Source organism: Phragmites australis, chromosome 1 (genome assembly GCF_958298935.1).
Source record: "Phragmites australis chromosome 1, lpPhrAust1.1, whole genome shotgun sequence".
Taxonomy (NCBI): Eukaryota; Viridiplantae; Streptophyta; class Magnoliopsida; order Poales; family Poaceae; genus Phragmites; species Phragmites australis.
The window spans coordinates 54,863,177-54,881,649 of NC_084921.1; the positions used below are offsets into that span (position 1 = coordinate 54,863,177).

The following is an 18,473-nucleotide window of genomic DNA, read 5'->3' on the forward strand; positions in this document are numbered from 1 at the left end:
TTTAGATAATATATATTTTAAAAATAATAATAAAACTATATATTAAAGATCGTATTTTATCCAAAATCACATGTAATTACGACCGGAGGAGTAGGATACGGTTGCCTAAGATTAGAAGCCGGTTCCTTCAATGGTCCAGAAGCCCAATACAAAAATCGGCCCAGGCCCATATTATCACGCCGTGCGTGCGTGCGTGGAGCAGGGCCCACGCGAAACTCGCCGTTCGAAAAGGCGCGACGGCTTCTTCCGGAAGGATCTGATCCAACCCGTCGCCTTGTCCCGTCCCGTCTCCTCTCCTCCGCGCGTGCCCCCGCCGTCGCTCTCCTTCTCGTCGCCGTTCCGTCGTATGCAACGTGAGCTCCCCCCCACCTCGATCTCCTCGCCCCGATTCGGCGGTTCCCACCTCCTTCACTGTTCTGATCTGTGTCGCTTTCTTCCTCTGGTTGATGTGTGCGTTAGGGCTCTCAAATTCGACTTTGCTGCTCCCCTTATAGCCTATCGGATGATGGAATTTCGCTGATACAACAAGGATCGGAGGAATTGTGCTGCGCAGGTTGCATGTGGGGAGGATAATCGCTGCATAACAAAGGTGAAGTGTTTTTTTTTTTTTTTTTTTTTTTTTTTTTGCTTTTTGCGCCTGAACTACTGTTGTTTTGTTGAGTTCTCATCGTCCAACTCAGTAATTTAACGACGTGCCACCCTTTCGTTATTAGTGTAGTGATGCACGATATCGTGTGTGCGGTTTAAAATTAGGTTGCATTATTACTCTGTCGTTTGCTATCTCTGTCGGTTTTGTCGAATCATTCTGATGTTTGATATGTCCTCTAGGTTGGTCTTAGAAGGATAAGGAGGATTGGACTTTCTGACGGTAATAATGGTGTCAATTTGCAGTAATTCAGGTGACTGACCCATATTTGTCTCCAATCAACTTATCGTGTGAGATTGACATATCACCAACTACACAGTTTTTTCCCCATGGGATTCTTAGTCAATGATAAATAGCCCCGAAAACTGCAGTTTGAATAGTTGGCATGAAACTCTGACACCTCAGCTGCTTCTGTAATATTTAGTCTGCAAGCACATTCATGTGCATGGTACGTTTCTGTTTTTTCATGAACTCCGGGATCCTTGCCTTACAGGTTTTTAGCAGGGTGATCCTTTATGTAAAGGGTTATCAATTACCAGAAGGATCTGTGGTGTACTACTGTCAGTAAGTGTAAGCTGGCTGTGAATACCAGAGTTGGTGCATTAGATATTAGCTGCTTTTTTTAAAGAGAGATAGCATGGAGTGATGAATATGATTTAGTGCAGAATATACATAGTCTGAAGAAATTCTAAAGAAAAGGCTGGCAGAAAAACAATGGAGGTTCAGACGCCTTTTCTTAGAGTAGCTGATTGAAATGGTAACAGCAGGGGTTCATCTGTGTATAGAAACCAGGGAAATAATCCCATAAAACTATCAAGTTGGTATGTTTGTTTGGTTCGACATGAGTGGCTACACATATCCTCAGCATGTTTTTTGTACTAAAAAATGAGGTGTCTTTGCAAGAGAATACATTTAAAATGGATTTCCAGAATAATTGCTGCATAGCCATTCAGGATTAAAGTTGGTTACTATAGATATTATGTATAATTTTGGCACCTGATAGAATTGTTCACATAATTACTGCAGATGAAATGATCGGGTTATTTTAGTCAAATGGATAGTTTCTAATTCTGTCCAGTTCACATTTCAAGAGCTGAAGCTTCCCATAATCTCCATAGCGATGTTCATCTTGCTAACATCCACATGTAATGTGCATTAAACATTCACAAGTGGCGGTGCTGATGATATGTGCCAAAGCAGAGCACTAGAATTTAGTTTGATGTAGTCAAGTCTGATAAAGGTAGATTTAGGTCAGATCTGTGAAACAACTGGGTCTGAACCTGGCTTTGTAAGTAGTTTTCGTTAGACCAGTACAAACTACAGGTATACCTCATACTGAAATGCTTTTGAAAGTATTGTTGCTTGTTTTTATTGTTGATTCCAGAAGATGCACTTCTGTAGTAATACTACTACTTGATTGTATGCTTACCTTTAGATTTTGATTCTAGTTTAACTGTCGATGTGCCTTACATAATACCAACTTCTGTCCTCAAAAGATCTGATCAGAGGAATCGAATAGGGTTTTTCACCTCCCATGATCTGAACCACACATTTGCCTATTGTATTATATTGTTTTCTCTCTTCCACAAAACGTGTTTATGCACCACTTGTTTCTATCATCCACTTTGCACTAGGTTATTGTTATAGTTGAATTATGAATCATCTCAATGGCTTAATGTATGACCTCAACCATCCTCAGTATTTAATGTTCAAAGGCCAGTCTGCTAAACATTGGTGTTGTCTTCTAAATAATTGGATTGCATTGTCTGCTAAACTTTTTTTTGAGGGAAACAGTAGGGGAATCCCCTACTCTGGTAAATATATTAATATAAGAGAAAAAACAAAGCAACTGTACAAAGAAACCTCGAAAAAGAAAAGGAAGGAGGAGAAAGAGCTACACAAGAGAAGAGAACCAGGAAGAGACCAGGGGTCTCAGAGATACAGACATTCTGAGGGATTTGTAAGGACATATCCTGAGCAAAGCTAACTTTCCAACTAAAAGAAGGAAGTATCCTCCTGAAAATGAACTCATTTCTTTCTTTCCAAATGTTCCAGGCTGCTATGATGAAAATCTCCATGAAGAAAGGACAATGAAGCTCCCTTTTGGCTCTATGCAACATTGGGAAGAATAGGAGGTGTTGATCCCAGTTAATACTGACGAGACTCCAACATTGTCTGCTAAACGTTGCCAATCTGTTGGCTCAATGTATTGCTCCTTTTTCAGGCACGTTTTTATCATTGCATTGCTTTTGGGTCAACCTGTTGGTGCCTTGGTGGAATGATTTCACAAACCTAGCGGTCAGTGGTCACGTGAAGAAATGTATGTTTGAATTTATACCAAGCAAGTACCTGTGAATATTATGCTGTTGTTGGATGTGATTACTTGTCTGAATTTGAAATCTACTGTTAATATTATGAGTAGAACCTGAATGACAGATTATTGCAGAAACAAAGGTCTTGAAAAGACAGTATGACTGCCAATAATTAAAATGCTGTATTACTTTCTTTTGGGAGTCTAAATTCCATACAGAAATTGCCTCCTGGAATTTTGTTTTCTGCATAGAACAATCAGGAGATGATAGCACATTATTATTGCCAGTTATTATACGAATTTATAATCCTGCTCGATGGGAGATCTATCATCTCATATTGAATTCAATTTTAACAATTGGGCTCCTGATTTCTTATTTCTTATTCAAATTCACACCACAGTTTGTTAGTTTTGAATGCACAAGTCAAGAGAATTCCAAAATGTTTTTTGTTTCCAAACTTCATGGTTGATGAGCAGTTTTACTGTTTTTGCACGAGCACAAAACATTCTGATTCATGAAAACTGATGTAACCTGCTCCATTTATGCAGGCACTCCTGAGATGAGATGCTAAATACCTGTGAAATAGCAGGCTGTGTTATTTGCTAACCATGGATCTAACCTCATGCTACTTTCTGTACTGTCGTTAACTGAATGCAAACAACTCAACATGAGTTCTGCTGGACGCTGGTTAGTGATCAGTTGATCAGCACAGCTCATCTCTAGGCTGTAATAACAGCTGGGTTCATCGTTACTTGGACCACTACAATCCTCCAATGATTGCCTCCAAAGTTGCTTCAGAGTTCAGGTGACGCTGCTCTACTTTGAAGTACTGCTTTGAGGCATCTTTGTCCACGACAAAGTCGCTATGCTGTGTTCTTCAGCATACCTTCCATAGATCTTGTCTTTACAGGGGATACTTTTACCTACACTTTTGTACAACATATGCTCTACAAAAGCATTAAAATAGCAGCAACCGTCACAAGGACAACGGCAGTGACGCCTTTGGGAATATTCTCTGTCCTGGTGCTAGGATGGCTAGGGGATCATACGTGTGTTTCCTCCGTTCAAATGTCTCCCACCTTTCTCCAAAGTGGGCTTTCCACTGCTGCTGTGTGGTGTAGGGTGCTAGATACTGTTTCATCCCAATATCAGCCTCTTCACAGAACTCCAGGATTTGGTTATTCAGGTTCATTGCATGTGCGACGCTGCCATGACCGGAGAGAGATGGTGCTGAAGATAGGAACCCCACCAGGTAGAAAATTTCTTCGTCTGGTATGACTACGGACGTTTTGTTGTCCCACCTGCATCAAATGAATAGACCGATTGAGCAGCCGAAATTGCAACTAGATTTAATTTATTTGAGACTAATTTTGTAAGTGAAGTTTGTTACTTTGATTTGTTCACTGGGTAAAGCAGTATGGGACCATTGTTGCTATCTTTCAGGATCTTGCCAAAAACTTCCTTAGCAAATTTGTGGATTGTGCTCCTTGGGATTAGGAGATTCAACCACGGGTGTGGGACTTCCCAAAGGCCTTGTGCCCTCAGCTTCACCTCAGAGGTGTGCACCCTATCCAAGAACTCCAGGTATGTGATATCGGTGTGGAATAGAGTAGACCGAATGTATCTAAGCCGAGATAGAAGTGCACTAACTTCCTGTAAACATATACAATTATTACGGATTAAGTCACACATCAACATCTTGATGCAAATAGAAATAATGAACTCACCCGTTCCATGATATCAGCCTCGTCATTGTTGAAGTTCTTGGTTAGCTCGAGGCAGTATAGAACTCTTCCATCCGACTGAAAATGGCTTGCTTGGACTGGGTCTTGTGGCTTGAACGACATCCTCCAGTTGTTCAGGATGCCTGTCCTGTTTATGATGACAAAACCTTCAATGTAGTCAAACGTGTCCTCTGCTATAACCAGCATCTCCTGGTCCTTGGTGAAGCTTGCAAAGTCCGAGTAAAGAACTCTTATCCACCTCACCTGTCATTGTGTCCATTTACTACATGACTGCATGCTCTATCGAAACGAATCAAATGTCCATTTAACTGAATTGCTTGTCGACCTACCTTCTTTGGAGCAGGCTCAAGAGCAATCCTTGCTCTAGTGATGATCCCAAACTGACCGAGACCTCCAAGAGCAGCATAGAAGAGATCAGAGTTCTCCTCGGGTGAGCAGGTCAGAACATCTCCTCTTCCTGCATTTAGTAGTTACGACAGGTTGGAATTAGCTACTGTTTTTTTCTTTTATTATGTGCTCCTAGTTCAATGCTTTGTGGGTTTGTTTGAGACCTGTCACAATCTCCAGTTGATTGACATTGCTGGCCTGCGGTCCGTGCCGGAACGCCTGCCCGCTGACCCCGGCATTTGACAGCGTGCCACCGACCGTGAGATGGAGATAGTCGGTCCACGACTTGGGCGCCAGGCCATACTTCAACGTCTCACGCAGCACGTTGATCCATAGCTCTCCTCCAGGGGCATCGACAAACGGTGAAGTGCCGTCGTCGTGCACCTGCATCCTCTCACCCCGGAGTGATTCCATCCTGACGACGATCCCCCCGGCAGCCTGGGACTGACCCATGAGCGAGTGCCCGTGCCCGCGCGCCGCGACGGTGAGGGGTGACTGCTCACCCAGGAAGAACACATGCCTCACGGTCGCTGCAATATCGGACACGGAGCCGGGGTGGAGCACGGCGGCCGGCAGCAAGCTGCACCGGTTGCCGAAGTCCCGCGCCATGGCCGAAGCATCATGGAAGCTGAAGTGGCCGTCGAGGCGCAGCTCCCCGAGGGAGGGGAACACGTCCGCGTCGGGCACGTGCATGGTGACCCCGCCGAGGGCCAGCAGCAGGAGCAGCTCGAACCAGTGCACCAGTGATGGCTCCATGGCCGGCGCCTCAATTTATAAGTCAAAAGAACCAAACCAAAACGATGGGGTTTGGCCGGTTGGTGGAGAGGTAATTTTGGAAGCTTGGAAGATGAACAGGTGGAGTGAGTTCTTGAGGTTTGAAGGCGGTGGCTGTCCATGCAGGGGAGGGAGGGGGGTCTCTATATAGGACCGTCTGTGCGCGCGCGCGAGAGGAGCAAGTGGTACGGTCAACTAGTCTTGGGCCTGGGCGCTAGCTGTTTGGTAAAAACCGTATGACGACTGTCTGCCTGCCTGCTTGCAAATTTGGATGCAAACATGCCCTAGTGGTGCGTTGCAAAAGTTTCTTTTTAGAGCATGGTGTTCTTGCCTTGTAGCTTTTATCTTAAGCATGGGGGTGCAGGTGTTGGCTACTACTCAACAAGCTAATCGAGACAGAGGTGAGAAACCGATCTCATAAAAAAAAAGAGGATGATTCTTTGTTCCATCATCAGTGGACTCAGTCTATCATCGGGGGAGCCTTGCTCTCAGCCTCTCAGGGACAGTCACAGGGCTTCCATGCGTTTGTCCCTGCCCAAACCCACAGAACATCCATATGTTTTGGACGATGGTCATACGCTGTTGGATTGGATCAGCTGCCTCCGTTTCTGTGAAGGTACCGTCCTTACCACACTGAATTCTAATAAATCTTGTTACCAACATCACAAATAAATAAAGCTGGGTTTGATCTTTTGGTTAGCTCAATCGTATGGACATGGATTACTTGGAATACCTTCTCCTATTTCTAGAGACCAGGAACTTTCGAATGATAAATATATGGGATCACCCCCCGTGTTGCAGCCTTCCTTTCAATCCTTGCTTTGGCCCATCATTGTTGAGCTGAGACTGTTCATCTGGGAATTGAATTGGAGAGTGGTAGGGGTCCTCACAAGTTAGTTTCTCGTATCTAATAGCATCTGGGTGATGGCAACATGGGCACACATGCGCAACCACTTTTCTGGTACGACTTGGACTGTCGCATTTGCGTATGTGGATGCCTGGCTCTTCTACGTACACATGCGTACGCGGCACAGCAATCCCGAATCGATTGAATTCACACCAGAACGATGTCTTACGAGATCAAAAGCAGGTAAGCAAAGTACCAGGATCATAGGATCATAGATCTAAAAAGACATATAGGTAAAGACAAAACTTAACCAAACCAAGTCAAAGACTAACAGAAGCCACATTCAACTCATAACAGTCCAGCCAAACCAGAAGACCCACAAGATATAAAGGACTTAGCATGCAGCTTGTCAGTTGTCCTCTTCATCATTGACCATCTGATCGTCATCCAGAAGCATCAAATGTCCAGCAGAGGGGGGCTTGAGGCGGTTGATGTTGAGCCAGTATTTGAGACATACTCCAGCATACTTTGTGCTCTACGGATCAATTCCTCCTTGCTTATATACTTGAAAAAGTCGGCCTATAAATCAGTGAAGAACAGATGTAAAATATTATCTAACTAGAATGACGAATCAAATTCTTCTCAAAGCAGGCTTAGCTGATCCGAACACTTGTGACTTGCAAGAACGAACGATCTAGCTGTTAGTGTCTGGAATTAAAGTGCAGAGGTGAAACCGACACGATGGACACCGGCAGACGGCAACGCATCGGGATGCGACCTAGTGGTTTGGTCCAGCACTACTCTGAGCGGGAGAAGGGTTTACAAATACCTACGTTTGATCTTCGAAAACCGCTCCCAGCGATTACCATAAAAACCGTGGGAGAAGGGTTTACAAATACGTTTGATTTTCTAATTATTTTGAATTTAAATTAAACTTAATCGAAAACCGATCAATTTATGAATACGGTACGGACTGAATTGTTCGGTAACCGTGATAACCGAGCTGTTAGTGACGATTTTACGAAAGAAAATCTAACAATGACACGTGACGCTGATTTCTTCTTGTTTGAACTGACGAACATGTAACAAACTAGCGTGAATAATTGAAGTTTCACTTGGAAGTCTAAAAAAAAAGGTTCACTTGTAAAGCAAAAATAGACACATGTTTAGTGCTCACCCTTCCAGGACACTGTCACCGTGCTTCAGCTGGGGCTTTGCCTTGCCTCAGCTGGGGCCAACCACTACACCAAGATCTATATGGTGGATGGATGGATGGCACCAACATTGATCCATCACCTTGTTGCCAAATGAGACAACTTTTTAGCAGTTGACCTGGACGACGTCCAGACGTCCATCCGTTGCACAATGCACCGTTGTGTCAATGGCCTCCACACAATTCATCGTCAACAGTCATATGAATATATGCAAGCTGGAAAGCTATATAGTTCTGTACTGATTTTGAGCATATGTAGAATATGCATATATATAGATTTGGTTAGTGTCTTTTTTTTTCCTCAAAAATACGATGACTCAAAGAAGTATGCTTGATTTTTTTCGACATTTACTTGGTCAATGGATTCGGATGTTTGTATATAGTTGGATTCGGTGATCAAATTCGTCATTTTAGTTTCTGATCAACTAAACTGAAAAAGAAGGTAATGAAGTTCTTGCAAGGTACTCTTTGGACTGATGTAGCAGTAAGGAACTTCTGTTCATATAAGACAGGTAGTCAACCGATATGGTATCAATGATAGAAGCCATATTGTACAGGTGTTGTTGTTCTGTTCTGCGTGTGCACTGACTGACTAAGCTGATGTGAAAAAAAACTGTCACACGCAGAGGGAGATGCTCATGCATGCATACATGCATGGGAGACCGGACTTGACGACGGAGGAGTCCGGAGAGCGATCGCCGGTGCGGCCCGGCCTTGAGATCGCGCGGAAGTGGACTTCGGGGACCCGCACCCCACGTGGCCGGCTTGACATTTTCCCGGGTGGCTTTCGGCCCACGGGGACCAACGCCGACATGTCAGCCAGGATGTTGTTTGGTTCTGGGATCTTGTGCTTTTTTTAATTTCTGAACACGAGGATTGCAGGTAGACAAACTCCAGGGCCTTAAGTTTCGAAGATTGCTAACCAGTGAACATATCCAGAGAAAACTCATTAGAAAAATTGTTGCAGGATATTTTTTTTAAAAAAAATGTTGAACTAGGTTTTAGAAATTGTTGACAGTGTATCTTTTAGAAATTCTCGACACCTTTCAGAATTTGTTGCTAGGTTTCTAGAAATTATTGACATGGTATATATATAAATTGTTGAACTAGGTTCAGAAATTATTACAAGCTTGTTGGGAACAAGGGTTACCGAACACACGGAGGGGCCTTCGGCTTCTCCGAGGGAACCGGAGGCTCATTTACGTGACACGCTCATAGGGAATTGTGCAATATCATTATCCTCGGATTATATGTGAAATCTTTTATCCTCGGATTTCAGTGAACGCCACCTCTTCGTCCGAGCTCTTGAAGGTCTATCGCAGATGGGACCTTCGGCATACCTTCGGTCGGCTTCATCGTGGCGTCACAAATTGGTCTTTGGTTGACCTCCGAAGGCCCATCAAAAGGCTTCACCTTTGATGCTCTCTTCAGGGGTTTTCCTTAGGATGACGTGGCGAGGCCTTCGGTCGGCCTTCGAAGGCTTGAGTCATTTACCCGAAGGGTCCATTTGTCATCAAACATTTTCTAAAATAACACAATTGTATTCTGTCAGTAAATAGTGTTCACTAGAGATCTTCGACTTACCATCTGAAGGGGGCTTGCGAGAGCATTCCCCAAAAGCAGCCCCCCACGGGTAAGGTTCTTCTTCGATGGGCAGAACCTATGGATCAAATGGTAGGACCGAACGCCGCCCCCTTTGGCCCGTCGAAGACCTCTGGTGACTCATTTTACCTTTTAGCAAATAGCCCCCTCTGGTCATTCATCTGTCTTTATTTTACTAGGTTGACGATTTTGTCCCCACATGACTTTTAGGATTCATAAACGCTAGTTAACGTTGGTTTGTACTTAACCGTCATTAAAGCCATGGTTCAATTTCCAATACGCACCATTCCACCTGTCGTTAGCCTTTGTTTTTACCGCTTTATATATACTGTACCCGACGACTCACTTTTTACTGTGAATCCTCATTGAAGCATTTGCTCTCGTACAAAGACTCCCACGTTTCATTCCGAAGTCATGCGAGATCCTATGGCCTCAAAAAGCAAATCCAGCCGCATAGAGACGTACTGGATCGAGTAATCAATGGTTGATGAAGAAGTCTTAATGGGACTAATCAAAGAAGGCCTGATCGCTTGGGCGGCACGGTCAGAAGGAGTGAAGGCCTCAACTAGGGCTTTTGTTGCACCTCATAAATTTCACCACCAGTCGAAGCCGGTTTTTACGTCCAGCATGCAAAACGAAGCTCACTACGGCTGTGTGAACTTTACCTATTGTGTCGGTCTGGCGACGCCTGTTTTAGCCTACAAAAATAAGTGGTCGAATGACTGGACTCACTGGTGGTTCTACCATAAGATGGACCAAAAAGAGTACCTTGTGTCAAAGTGCAAAGCATACAAAGGGAACTGTGCCCTAGATGTACAGCTAAAAGACTCCCAAAAGGCTGTCTTCGAAGCCTTTATCCGGTGTGCGAAGCACTTGAGCACGCGCGACCTCATAGAAGAGTTTGTGGCATCCGGGGTGTTGCCCCTGAGCGAAGGCTAGTCCATTCCAACCTTCGGTGCTAAAGGGCTAGAGGGACTCTGTCGCCCCCAACCTGATTTTAGAGGTTTCACAGGTATGCTCGTTATTCTATTCTGTTAACCGTGCTTTGTTTCCTTATTACCTTCTTACATTTTGTGCTTTTGAATAGATATGATAGTGGCTAAAGTGGAAACCAGAGCCGTGCTTCTCCTGGGAAAATTCACCCAAGGCAAGGCTCAACTTTGCGTCGACCAGACCCTTGGTCGTCGGCTTAATCGGATTTTTGATCTGCGAGGTCTCATTTACAAGGATAGACCGAAGCTATCCCTGCCCTCCATGGGTCAAGTCGAAGGTGGACACTAACCTAATGTCGGGACCGGCGAGGCCTCTGCCAAACACCAGAAAAAGAGGAAAAACAAAGACCCTCTATCGCGAGGAGCCAGGAAAAAGAAAGCTCCAGCCCTGAGGAAAAGGCCTCGCCAACTGGTCTCCGATGACTTGGTGGATGTTGAGGGTCTCGAAGGTCCCGAAGCCATTCATGCGGTGCCTCTTTAACAGGCACCTTTGAAGGATACGCAAGAAACTTCTGTCGCCTCGCCGAAGCCTGCTGCTACAACGCTAGTTGACCTTGTCACCCTCATTCTGAGCGGCGAAGATGACGAACTGCTGGATTCGCATGTTGCTACGGAAACAATGGATGGAGGTGGCGAGGGATCCGAAGAAGCAAGAGACGTCGAAGGAACAGAAGTCGGCTCATCCTCCCGCTCCTCCTCAATCTCTTCGTCTAGCTCCTCTGAGAGCCACAGGGCCACTAAAACTGAAGAGGAGCAGAACGCCTCGCTAACTCCTCCCCGCCATGTCGGCAAAGGTCCTATTTCTTTTAGCGAGGTGCGCGATTCTAAGGTAATCAACATTGAAGTATTGAATCTTGCTTCATTTATGCAAAGTTCCGGGAAGGTGAAATATGTGAAGAAGATGTTCAACAGCTTCACCCTTCTCGAGCTCGGGCTTATTTTGTATTGTTATTTTTCTCTCCTTTGCATGCCCATGCTCGTACTGTTATAGTACCACATGTTATGCTTCTTTCACGCACTCAACGCAGATGTGCGGAGCACCTAGAGGCTCACTCAAAAAATGCTGAAGCGATAAGGGCCATATATCAAGCACGAACGAAGAAAGCCGAAGCCAAGAAGAGGAAATATGTGTGGCGGATGAAGGAGGCTGTTTTGCAATCGTAAAAGCTCGAAAAAGAAGTGGGCTCCCTTCGCTCGAATAAAGTAGGCTTGGAGGAAGATGTAATTGTTCTTCGCAAAAACTTAACGACGTCCGAATCTAACGTATCAGAGCTTCAAGCTCTCTATGACGCTAAAAATACTAAAGTCCAACAACTGCACGAAGAATTAGAGTAAGCAAAGCAATTGTCTAGCAACATTGTTAAAGAGCATTTAGAGATCCTAGAGCCGAAGGCTGTTGCGGCTAGTGAGGCTATCAGCAAGGCCTTTGAAAAAATTGATGTTTCGGCCACGCCTCCGATGCTTAAGGATGTTGGGCTAGGTGGCCTCCTCAGATGGATCAATGATACTAGCAGCAACCTTCTTCCCGTAGCTCAACTATATGGTGACTTCTGTGACATAGTCTCAGCCAGAAGTGTAGTCCAATCAATTAAAATGACTGGCTGCGACCATCACACGGAGCTTTAGAAATCATCATTTTGCTATCCTTCGGATATGTCCACTATGGTTGAGATGAAGGCGTCGAAGGCTACTGCACGATCCTTCACCACCAATTATTGGTGTAAAGATGGTCGCAAACTGGCCCTCTGAGAGACGGAGAACAAATGTCAATGAGTAAGCTCCTTAGCTACAACCTTGAAATTTTTATTACCTTCCCTCATATTTGTTTTTTATTTTTTGTAGGCAAAGGCGAAGGGTAGCGCCTCTTCTGCGAGACCCTATGCCCCACCAGCCTCACAAGCTATCGCTTTGCAAAATGTTAGGGATAGAACAAGGGTGGTTGAAGACAGAGAAAAGGTGTGAGGAATGAGCGAAGTGTTTTCTTAGACCTAGAATGCTATGTTGCCTATTGTAAGATGTACACTTTTATTTCTTGTTAAATTATTTTGATTGACTTTGTTCCCTTCATAGTTCCTCCCTTCAGACACTACACAGGTAGTCGAAGATGTTATTCCCATCACTATGATACGGGGTAATTTTTTTATGTCTTAGGCTTGTTGGGATTCCTTCCACCGCCGCCATCTAGCCATCAAATTTGACAAGTACTGGAGAGCAAAGGCTAGGGCGTATGAAATTAGTAATGCTAACTCTAAAGCGTTTTAGGAGTCATTTTGTCCTTCGATCTTAGAGATCTGGAGGGTTGAGAGGGAAACCCACAGAATTGGGCACGGAGACTCCGAGCCTCCGCATGTGTTTGTTGAATCAAAAATTGAGACAGAGAACGCTTACGAACCCCTGCTCGAGCATTTTCAATTTTGCTATCGTTGGAGGCCTGATTCTCCACAAATAACACATCATGTCGAAGACAAAAGTGCTTCGCCTGTAACCTCATCTAGTACCTCTTTAGACTGCTATGTTGGATCCCTACTAGATCCAGCGCGGCCGTTTCATGCTAGTCAGGGCATCGCTTTCTAATTTGGCCGCAACCGATTATATATAGACTTTGCAGATCCCGATGTTGATGAATTTGCTGAATAAACCTGTTATTCCTTTTTATACAACCTTGATGAGTCTTCATCTCCAGATCATATATCCATAAGAACCTTCGGGCGCTACATGCACAAGGCATTGATCAGAAAAACACCATCTTCCCTCGACTTTTAAGCCGTAGGGACCTTTGGTAGCAGCATGTGTGGAGTGTTGACCGAAAAAACACCCCTGACTTTTAAGCCATAGGGACCTTTGGCAGGGACGTGCGCGAAGCATCGACCAAAAAAAATACCGCCCCTTCCTGACTTTTAAGCCATAGGGACCTTCGGAAGCAACATGCGTGAAGCGTCGACTGAAAAAACGCCATCCCCCACCCGACTTTTAAGCCATAGGATCTTTGGTAGCAAAATGCGCAAAGAATTATCTGGCATTGGCTATGCTGTCAAGCGTTGCCTTGGCAAATTTACCTTTCATTTTCTCGTATACTCGCGTTCGAAGGCCTATTATGTATGGCTGATTTATCATTGACTATGTAATTAGTCCCCCACTTCAGTTTTCCTCCATAATTATTATAAAATGGAAACGCTTAGATTTTTATTTGGCGCGAAGGTCTTTTTGTCTTTGGTGCGAGGGCATACACTCTTAGCCCCTGTGTTTTAAGTCAAGATGTGCGCCACCTTCTTTTTGAGGTCGGGCAACACTTTGGCTTTTGCTTCCGAAGGTCTCTTCTACCTTTGGTGCGGGGGTAGACATTCTTACCCCCGTCTTTTAAGTCGAGAGGTGCGCCACCTTCCTTTTGAGGTCGGGCAACACTTCAGCTTTTGCTTCCAAAGGTCTCTTTTGCCTTCGGTGCGGAGGCATGCACTCATAGCCCCCGTCTTTTAAGTTGAGAGGTGTGCTATCTTCTTTTTGAGGTCGGGCAGTACTTCGACTTTTGCTTCCGAAGGTCTTTTTTACCTTTGGTGCGGGGGCAGTCACTCTTAGTCCTCATCTTTTAAGTCGAGAGGTGTGTCGCCTCTTTTTGAGGTCAGGCATCACTTCGGCTTTTGCTTCTGAAGGTCTCTTTTGCCTTCGGTGCGGGGGCAGGCACTCTTAACCCCCATCTTTTAAGTCGAGAGGTGCACTGCCTTCTTTTTGAGGTCGGGCAACACTTCAGCTTTTTCATGCATCAAACAAATATGCATGGCTGCAATTGAATAACACTTACCTTACCATAAGGGAGAAAACATTGCCAATGGATAAATGTTTTAACATAAGGACAACTATGAATTAACTTATATGCTTCGGATTTTTGCCACGAGTTTGCACCCGTCAAGTTGAAAGGTAAGATGTCTTCAATTTAGACATTGCATACCTCGACTTTTATGGCGACCCTTCTGCTCGCCTTGTTTTGTCGATCGGTGTACTTCCTTCTATCGAAGGCCTGCACCACTTTGACGATGAATTATGCATAATTTCCACAGATGTACACGCTTTCTTGGGGGTAATTTCATATTTATTAAAGAGGTTTTACAAAGGTTACTGCCTCGTTAAAAACCTCACACCCTGACAAAGGGTTCCCCCTACGAGGAAAAGAGTACAACACCTGTACATTGCTTTGATTGAAATGTGGAATTTAAAATTGCATAAATGTAAAACTTGCGAAGACACCTTTTTTGATCTTTACTACACATTAAATTTGCAAAGATTGTTAGCATTTCAAGTGTGCGGAAGTTCTTCCCGTTCGACAGTAGCTAGGTGATAAGACCCAGACCTCACTGAACTCTTTACCAAGAAAGGTCCATCCCATTGGCTCTGCAATTTTCCCACAGTTGAAGTATTGGTGAGCCTTTGCTGTACTAGGCCTCCAGGAATGAACTTCTTCGGTGATATTTTCTTGTCTCTCCATCTTTTAGTTTCCTCTTGATATTTTGTTAAGTTTTCGATGATTTGCATTCTAATATCCTCCAGTGCATCCTTATTCATAATCACAACCTCGATGATCAACTAGAATATCATCCCGGTAATCCCAGCACGTGTTTTGTGCCCAAGATCGGAACACATGCCTTCCAACAGGTACATCACAACCTAGCTTAATAAAGAGCGAGTAATAAACATTTATATTACAAGTATTAAACATGCAACTGATTTCAACAATTTACAATAAAAGCGAGCTAGGAGGAGACAAAAATCCCTCAACTCCCAACCAACAAAAGGTCTACGCAGCGGAAGAAAATAAACTATACAACAAAAGGATATGGAGCTACATGCCCTTAGGCTCCATACCAAGAGCACCGAGTTCAGAGTAGAATGTGCTACTCATGCCCGCCACCCTGATCGGCAGGCACAAAGTAGCCAAACACCGCCCCCTCTTCGCTGACCTGTGAACCTGCATCAACTTAAGGGCAGCACCCTGAGTACGAAGGTACTCGCAAGTCTTACACAATATGGGTATATAATATCCTGACTCCAAGGATCATGCATTGAGTTGTTAGCAAGAGTAGGCCACAAGGTTAAGTAAAACATATGCTGTTGGTGTATCAGGAACCGGGGGTCCCTGAGTCCCGAGGCCAGGCCAGCCATCCGCCACGTGTCGCCATCCCGCGAGGTCCCTCCTGCGGGGTGAGGGAAGTTCAAAGTCCCGGGAGAAGGCGCTCAGGGCCACAGTCCCTGGTCCCCGAGCACCCCAGTTCCCCGATGATCCGCAGAGTCTAAGTACCGGGAAGAAAGTGCTCGGGGAGGTACCCGGTCGCCCCCGAGCACCACAGTCCCCCGACGATTAGAAGAGCTAAGTTCCGGGAGAGAGTGCTCGGGGACTGCGTGCGGCAACCCCCGAGCGCTCGGTTCCCCGAGGGTCAGCATGAAAGTGCTCGGGAGAGAGTGCTCGGGGCTGCACGTGGCAGCCCCCGAGCTCTCTGTTCCCCGAAAGATCTGTGCAAAAGTGCTCGGGAGAGAGTGCTTGGGGCTGCACGTGGCAGCCCCCGAGCACTCGGTTCCCTTAAGGTTCGTGCAAGAGTGCTCGGGAGAGGGTGCTCGGGGAGGTGAACAGTACCCCCGAGCACCCGGTACCCCGAGGGCAAGGATAGGCATTCTCGGGAGAGAGTGCTCGGGGAGGTGAACAGTACCCCCAAGCACTCGGTGCCCCGACGATCCAGAAAGGCCCCCGAGGGGCCCACCGATGGGGTGTCAACCGGTCAGAGGTCCGAGGCCGCATTTAATGGGCGTGCGCGGCCTGACGTCCCCAACTGCTCCCGCCGCGGTGTCAGTTCCTGCCATGTTTTGGTAGAGATGCGTGGGGCTATTAATTGCACGGGTTCCATCCCGTATCCTCCGGTGTGTCTTGGAATAACATCGCCAGGATCAAGACGTTCCGTCTGTCGCCCTGCTGTGGCAGAGGAACAAGACGGGGCGGGCACGCCGGGTTGCTCTGCGACTGCCCGGTGGGCCCTCTCTACGGCGCCCGTTGCCAGGGCGTTTATGATGACAGGTGACCGGGCGTGCACCGCGTTTTCCACCCTCCAGTCACTTCGCCCAGAAGAAATGATGATGACTTTCCCAGTCGTGGCGCCTCGAAACTTGTGCCCCCTCATTCCCGTTCGGGGCATGTCTCGGCCGGCGAGTGCATAAAAGAGCCGGCAGCACGGAAGAGATGGAGGACATCCAAGACATCAGAGAGATCCGAGAGAGCCGAATACATCCGAAAGGGGGCCCAAAAAACAAACCATCAAAAGAGAGACCCAACAAGCGAACAAGAGAACACAGAAGCACCAAGAGGCGAACCATAGACCAACCCAAGGCACGGTCCCTACCCAAGAACAAGGAGCCTGAAGCTCTTAGTTAGACAAATATTCTTGTAACCAGAAACATCCTTGATGGACTTCCTCAGGGCAGTTATTACATCCATACAGGAGTAGGGTATTACGCCCCCGTGCGGCCCGAACCTGTCTAAGTTTCTGGTGCATTTACTTCTCTTTGCACTAGATCATCATCCCCCAACCACCGGCCGTCGCATTTACTTTCACTCCATTTATTTCTCCGACGAACTTATTCAGGATCATCCCCCCGGCCGAATCTCTAAAAAGGGGTCTCTCGGGATCCCTACGACAGGAATTAATCCTCCGACATATGCGGTAAGCAATCTAGACATATGTGTGAGCAACTAACTTAACCAACATATATGAAATTACCCTGCAACTACCAACTGATCATATGAAACTGAAACCACATTAGTATCAATGTATAACAAGTACCATCTCGACCACCTCCCACATATTCGAACCACAAACCACATATCCGAACCACAAACCACATATACGAACCATACAACTAAACCAACCACGAGAACTCTACGACCGTGTGCAAATGAAACAATAGCATGCTCATGATCGAGAGCGTGGCAGTTCGAACTGTTTATACACCCTGCAGGGGATACTCCTGGACCCACACGACTCGGGGACCATACGACTTGTGCCACCCGCTAAAGTGCACACAAGGGGTACCCATATCAACATTTCCCAACCAGCCCCAACCGTGTGCGACATGCAACGCTCGGCGTGACGGTACCAAAACTACTCCCGGAGCAAACTAGTACCGCTTACAAGCCCACCCGCTCACACCGTCGTTGTTCAGGCCCTACAAAGCCACAACTGCGAAGGTATTCGGCTCGCCTTACCATTAGATCGGCATGTGGTGAGTAAGGTAAGTGCTAAAACCAACTACCTCGACGATCGGCCTTAAACGATGCAAGCGGTCTACGGTGTCCGGTCTTCCTCTACCGACCTACCCAGGGGAACTCCACATCCGGGCAGGACAAAACACCATCCTAGCACCGCCCACATCTCGTCTCATACTCACCACTCATATAACCAACACCAACAACCCAACACGGTAACCATTATGAAAGTAATTTAACTTATAGCTCGCGAACGATGGGACGTTCAACCGCTCGACTTCTACCGAGGACCTATGCATTGCTAAGCATCTCGCATGACTTTTAAGTTAGACCTTATCATGAATAAACCTAGGCTACATGGATATAGATCAATAATAATTCAAGGTAGAGACAATGCGATCAACATAGGTTCTACCCATAAAAGCCCGACATCGACTTCCTATACATGCAAACCTATACATACTTATCAATATTTAGACTTTATTCCATTTAAGTGACAAGGTTCAATATGATAGATGCTTGCCTTGATGCATTGGTTCACAAAGGTGTGGCACCTCAGGATCGACCTCGGTCTCTGGGATCGATGGATTGGCGTGCTCTAAGAAACATAACGCGTGCAATGATAAGCATAAATGAAATGCAACAATGTAAGCTACAAGGTGCAAATGATGAAATGCCATGAAAATATACTTTAAAATGTAGGAAAATATTTTTT

The 18,473-nt window shown here is 45.7% G+C and overlaps 1 protein-coding gene and 1 long non-coding RNA gene across 17 annotated transcripts; one reads left to right on the forward strand and one right to left on the reverse strand.

Moving 5' to 3' along the window:
- Nucleotides 1-214: 214 nt before the first annotated feature.
- LOC133928631 (uncharacterized) lies at nt 215-8,969 on the forward strand. Of its 16 annotated transcripts, none has more exons than XR_009911463.1 (10): nt 215-353; nt 460-589; nt 829-2,606; nt 2,702-2,966; nt 3,507-4,210; nt 4,402-4,542; nt 4,703-4,922; nt 5,047-5,141; nt 5,271-6,480; nt 8,551-8,969. It is a non-coding gene; the product is annotated as an uncharacterized LOC133928631 (long non-coding RNA). The 16 variants fall into 16 exon arrangements; XR_009911465.1 differs by lacking the exon at nt 8,551-8,969 and adding an exon at nt 6,565-6,760; XR_009911470.1 differs by lacking the exon at nt 8,551-8,969 and having other exon boundaries at nt 3,507-3,763; nt 3,869-4,210; nt 5,271-6,760.
- LOC133928615 (cytokinin dehydrogenase 4-like) lies at nt 3,935-5,846 on the reverse strand. The gene is made up of 5 exons (XM_062375029.1): nt 5,255-5,846; nt 5,033-5,160; nt 4,686-4,946; nt 4,349-4,611; nt 3,935-4,259 (listed from the first exon to the last, which is right to left on the reverse strand). The coding sequence occupies exons 1-5, from the start codon at nt 5,844-5,846 to the stop codon at nt 3,935-3,937; spliced, it is 1,569 nt and encodes a 522-aa protein (XP_062231013.1).
- Nucleotides 8,970-18,473: the final 9,504 nt, after the last annotated feature.